The sequence below is a fragment of the Mixophyes fleayi genome, chromosome 4, assembly GCF_038048845.1.
Source record: "Mixophyes fleayi isolate aMixFle1 chromosome 4, aMixFle1.hap1, whole genome shotgun sequence".
Classification (NCBI taxonomy): domain Eukaryota; kingdom Metazoa; phylum Chordata; class Amphibia; order Anura; family Limnodynastidae; genus Mixophyes; species Mixophyes fleayi.
In genome coordinates, this window is record NC_134405.1 from 235103522 (window position 1) to 235110059 (window position 6538).

Sequence of the window (6538 nt, forward strand, 5' to 3'; positions counted from 1 at the left end):
GCTGCTTGTGAGTCACCGGAATTCTTGTTTCCTAGAGACATGAATATTTCTTCTATTTGTCTGCATTCCTATTTCTCCTCAGTGGAAGTCTTTATATACTTAACTGTGTTATTGTCAACATAGAAGACATGAGAAGGGTAATAATAAGTAAATCGGATAGTGTGTTTCCTTTTTAATACTCATTTGGATACTCCTGTAGAATGAGCCGGCTACCTTGTGGATGGATCCTGATAATATGGTCCGGTCCGTTCTATACACATATGCCATGGGGTTTGCATTAATGTAAACTGAATGAGTATTAGCTTAATATGGCTGCATTTAAATTATAACATGTATATACACATGCATAGTTAATACATTAATATGGTTGAATTCTTATTTTTGAGCTCCCCCTCCGCTGCTCTGTCCCTCCCTTTCCCTAAAAAAAAAAAAAAAAAATGTAGACAGTAACGTATTTTACCTTGCGTGGGAGTTTGAGCTGCATAAACACAGTAAAAGGGTCTTTTTAGGCCCTGCTACAGTTTCCTTGTGGTCACTTCATGACCCAGATTTCACACCTAATAGATCCCTGTATTATTTTTATAATTGATCTTTCACTTCTACCCATTAGTTCTTCCTCTTGGACCGCTTCTTTTAACAGCTGGTTACAGTGCTCACAGTGAATATAATGACCTGACTAATGGCTTGGAGGGATAGCTGGCTCCTGACAAGATGGTTTAGGGTGCTCATTCATTCATTCAGAGGCTGACCATTTCTAGTACTGCATCAGATCCTACCTTCCTGCCTTCACTTAGTGATCATTACAGAGACTGACCAACAGTGTTCTCCACTTATTACTACCTGGCCTAGCTTAATGGCACAAACTGTTGCAGGACAAGGGAACTCCACCTACTGTGTGAAGGGCAGGGTAGATGATTATAAAGTACATCCCTTTTTAAAAGACCCATTTTTATTGCGATATAACCAAAGTAGCATAATCCTCATTTTAAGATAAATATACTGTATTATTACAAATTAATTTGGCCATGAGAATTAGCGTTGGGCTCTTCCTAGAATACTAGACTAAATGTTTACTTCATGAGAGACAACCATCTTTACAGCGTTACTTACCTTCTTTTGGTGGGAAATTTGCATATTGGGTGGGTCCAATGGTGTATATACAGCCCAGGGCCACAGCTCATAGTCCACCACTGTCCTCACCCTATTTTCAGCAGCTGGGGACATCCACTATAGAAAGTGCTCACCAACCAATGCAGAAACTGCAACCTGTTTCTCATCCTTAGTGTACATAGACTAGAATACATTAATGATTAAAGTAAAAGTAGAAATGAACTATCAATTAATTTGATTAAAATGTTCTGATTTGCATTAGGGAGAAAAAGAAAAATTTAAACATCTGCCATACTCAATGTAATATAGCACAGACTCCTGAGGACGTTAAATAAAGGACTGTCTGTATAGCTCTGGGCTGTATGTGAATATACCCCCACACACACACACGAAAAAGTGAAACTTCTTTGGTGGCACCTAGTAAAAATTGTTTGTGGAGATGAAAAGATTTAATGGCAGTCACATCATGCACTTCACTGCGGGTTGTGTTACTAGGGATGACAGCGGCCCGTACCAACATCATATCCATCACTTTTGGGGCGAACCCTGGCAGAGCACAGAAGCGCTGCTGCTGAAGAATGAACAGGCAAGTCAGATGCGACAGTACGCGGTCCCCCAGCCTCTCAGTGTGCTGCCATGCGGTCATTTCCAAAGCTAGTGCTGCTGTTGATGGAGCAGAGGATTACCCAACATGCAGCATATATTATACACTGTCAAAGCAGCTTGTTGTTAGCATTTATGTATTGCTCTGCTCTGGGGCTGCTGGGTGTATCCTTGGGTATGTATATCGTTAGCAAGCACTGACACTGAAAGCTCACAATATCACTTGACCTACATATATGGCACGATGCTTACAGTAATCCACTAAAATGAAGATCGCTGACTAGAGAAGCTGCCAGTTTTCTGTAACCATCCCGTGTCTTCCCTCCATTCTAATTTTAAACATTTTTAAAGAACAGGACAACAAAAACTAAAAAGACACTATAACATTGTTCATTAAATAATAATAATGGGGGAAAAAACATTCCAGGTATAAAATGAGGCTTTATTTGTCTTTGTCCTATATTATAGTGATTTTATGTTCACTTACCAGCATTTAAAATGTATATTTGCCATATCACTGTTTTGGTGTGTCTATACAAAAAAAAAAAAAATCAATGGTATTGGTGACGACTTGGAAATCGAAGCTGCTTCATAATTTTCTCAACCTAAACAAACACCAAAGAATGGGAGTTACTTTACTGTTGCTTTAAGTACACATTTAACCTGTTAGAACACTGTTTCTTTCAAAATTGTTCATAAATCAAACCTCCCCATCCTAAGGATATATTCACTATGTCCCTTATATTTACGATCACTACTAAAACTATCAAGTTCTCCATTTATTTCTCTCCCCAAGAAATCCCTTCCTCTTTCATTCCGAGTCCTTGCTCATGCTCCTCTGTGCAGCTTCTTAGTGCTAGCAGATGGCTAGACCTGGTTGCATATCTTCCATTAATTTCATATCATTAATAACAGATAGTTAAATACAATGTTTGCGTTTTCTTCACATGCCTTGATGGTAATGCTAATAGAAAAGTACACACGATGTTGGAAAGCTTGTAACTAGTGCAGTTTACACTGTCCTTTGAACTCATTTCTTATCATTTTTAATATTTTATTGTTGGGTTATTTATATGGCTGAATTGCAGAGATTTAAGTAGAGGTATTTGCATATTGGGCAAGGAATTTGGGAATTTCACAAAATATCTGACCATACCCTCCTTTTACCAGGCCATGCTCTCATTCATCCCTCAATATAGGAGTAGTACTATGCAGTTGTCCATAGATTACATCTTCATTCTACGAGCACAATGCACAGCCCTATTGCAAGTTTTAAATTATATTTTATTCTTTTAATTGTCTTTCCACCATCTGATCTTTTCCCCAGTGTGATTTTGTGCTCCTTCTACAGCTTGCCCGAGTCCTGCTTTCTGTGTTAATGTTTGATGATTTCCATGGTAATTCTGTAAATTCCTGTTTACTCCATTCCCCTGTTATATACTTTACAATCCAGAAATCAATGACTTCTGTGCTTTTGGGCTAATTGGAGGCTAAGACTTACATAACGGGTGGAGCAGGGCTTTCTAACAGCACAGAGTACTGATATGATGTTCTTACCAAACATGCCTCTATATTGAACGAAGCTCATACATGCAACATATTTAGGCCTATATGTTAAACTGTTGACCTTATAATCTACAAGGAGGTTTAGTTTCTCTTTCTATACAGCTATAGCAACAGTAACAAGATGTTAATTGTAAAATAAAATGTTTGTCACAGCATTTTAATGATGCATATCGCATCCATGAGAATACCCTTGTAAGCAGCAGAGAGATAATCATACAATATCCTGGGGGCACATTTACTAAACATTTCTGAAATTCACTTAGTTTACAGAATTGGATCTCCTGTAAGCAGAAATCCTTTCAAGTCTGATGCTGAGTTGGCTGAATATATATGTCCAAAATATAAGCTCCAAAAAGCCACACTGAAAAATTGTGTATTTACACCCGTATGTTGAGACAGAGGCATCACAAGATGCATCCAGCCCTGCACCAGTTGCAAATACACCAGGTTTTATGTCAAGCTTCTGATACACTTACACCCAACCAGGTCATAAGCACAAGGAAAGAGTTTTTGCATTTGTTTTGATAGCAAATAAACATTCACTTGTAAGTTTGATTTAAAAAAAGCAGGTATACTCTTCCTTCTTGTGTGCAAAAAGTAACAAAAAAATCAAGCCTAAATACGACCACAAATTTATAATCTAGATATGAGCAATGAACAAAGCACTTCTTAGCTTCAGAGGTGAATCCGCAATCGGAAGCGGCTAGCTAGTGTTGTTAATTATCATCCTCATAGGTGTGTATTTGCACCTGCACTCAGGCACCCTCAATTAATAGTCTATTGACCAGTGTATATGTAGCTCAGCACAGGTCTAAATCTGTTTGCAATTATGTGCTGTACTTGCCCTATGTTAGACTGTCTCTTCCCTCCTCTGTCCACTTCTCCAGTTGCAAGTAGCAGATGTGAATAGATCTATATAAGCGTATAGCTAGTTTGTGAGTCTGATCAATACAAATTTGCATATTTTACACTATGCAAACGGGCATATGTTCAACTCAGCATCAGGTCCCAAGTGTGGAAAATCTTGTACCATCTGTTCTCGGGACAAAAACTTTGCAGCTATAGAAAGGGGAGCAGTTCATAGGTGTGATATTCATTGAAGGCACCTGTGCATATTTAAAATCAGTGTAACCCTAAAATGCTTAAGCATTAATATTTAAAACTGTTAAGAATGTGAAAAAACCTTGTACTCTTGAATACAAAACTTTCACTTACATTTCTCTCTCTGTTAGCTTAACTAAATATGTTAGTGTTTTATGTCCTGATTTAAAAAAAAAAAATAGTATGCTGCATTTTCTGTATTAATCTTGATAAAATGCAGATAAAGCAACTGGGCTTGTTCATTTCATCATCATCATCATCATCATTCTTTGCAGCTTCAGAGGATCAATAAAAGACACGAACACGGTATATACTTCTTTTTCCAGGCCTTGCCAGGTTTATTATATAGGTCATAAAATACAGAATTATAAAATGGGGTTCACACAGCTTTAATACACTACAATCCTTCAGGCAGGAATATGAAGCAGGTATTTCATGCAAAACAAAGTAACTGAAGCACTTATTTACATGTAAACAATTTTAAAATGTGTGACCATTAACAGTTTGTTAGACTTAAATAAAACACTTTATCTAGTATTTCAAATTTAACTGAATTACCTTAATTGGGTTTTAATACAAAGAGAAAAGTAAGGAAAAGAACTTATTGTATCCCATGTAATGTTATGAAAATACATAAAATAGAGTTTGTATACTTATACTTGAGTGATTGTCCATACCTTTATATCTGCAACAGTCTTGAAATATACACTTAGCTTAATGCTGAAGATGTGTCTACAGTATTATCAATCCTCTGAGTTGTTGGTTCATTAGATGCTGTCGGTTGGGTCTCTTTACTTTCCATAGCCTTTTCAAGCTCTATTTCCATCTCAAACCTCTTCTTGGGTTCTGGGGTCTCTTCAGACCACCTTCCGACTCTCCGAACTCCTTTTGCCACTTTTGGAGCATTCCGACATGGATTATGGTCATAGATGACAAGCTTCAAACCTGACATATGCTTCAGACTTGGGAAAAATTTAATACCATTTCTGTCCACGTCAATAACCTCTATGAAAGGCATTTCCAATAAGACTGGTGGAAATTCTGTGAGGAGATTCCCCGACATCCAGATGTAACGTAATTCGTTTAAGTTTTTTAATTCCATGGGAATATTGCGTATTGGGTTGGAACCAGCGTGAAGTGTCTTCAGTAGGGTCAATTCACAGATGACAGCAGGCAAATGTGTCAGATAGTTGGACTCAATCCAAAGGGTCTGCAGGTTCTTGAGGAAATTTAGCTCCTGTGGAAGGTCTCTAATGTGATTGTTGCCAAGATATAATATGGACAGCTGCTTTAAGCTACATACAACTAATGGAAGGACTTTAAAGTTGTTAAAGTCCAAGGCCAGAATCTGGAGGTTCTGAAGTAGCTCCAGTTCTGGAGGAAGGTTGTTTAAGTTGTTGTCACTCAGGTACAGCTTGACAAGTTCCTTAAAAGCACACACTCTTAATGGAAATCTCCTTAGCTGCATGCTGCTTAAGTCCACCATCTTATCTATAGGCATTTCTTCCAAGTCTCCTAAAAGGTATTTCTGGCAGCTGTTAGATGGAATGAATGCAATAATTCCTCTAATTGTATTGCCCATATTCTATGTATTTCACAGAAGCTTCATGCGCTGAGTCTTCTTACTCTCCTTGAACTGAATTTTATGGAGGCTGTTGAGAGTGTGGCATTTCAGTCGTTCCATTACAATACATTGTTTACATGGTAACTGCGATTAATCTCAAGAGTTGTGAAATGTTACTGATAACTGAAGGAGCGTCTGCTGATGGGATGGACAGACGTGGCTTTAAAGAAAATTTCTCCCTTGTCTCCAAAGTCTGTCCAACTGTAACAACAGCAAAATTAATCTCAAAACCAGTGAATGTACTGTTCCTGGCAAACATTCACATGAAAAAAAGCAGAGGAAAGAAATAAAACATGATGTGGTATGCACATTGTTATTTATGAAAGTATCTACATCCTGATAATAAACTTTGGGAAATTCAGGATTTTAAAACTTGGATTAATCTTAACTAGACATTCCAGTTTTTAAAACACCAACCAAAAATCCAGATATAATCGATTGCTGTTTAGAATACCTGTCACAGATTAAAAATAACTTAGAAGGCTAATGGTTGTGTAATTGAAAAAGTTTGTATAGAACCAAGTTTACTAATGC

At 37.4% G+C, this 6538-nt stretch overlaps 1 protein-coding gene across 1 annotated transcript; it reads right to left on the minus strand.

The window, feature by feature from the left end:
- Window positions 1-5089: 5089 nt before the first annotated feature.
- Window positions 5090-5962, minus strand: LRRC10 (leucine rich repeat containing 10). Its single transcript, XM_075205987.1, has one exon. It carries the CDS (start codon window positions 5960-5962, stop codon window positions 5090-5092), a length of 873 nt encoding a protein of 290 aa, XP_075062088.1.
- Window positions 5963-6538: the final 576 nt, after the last annotated feature.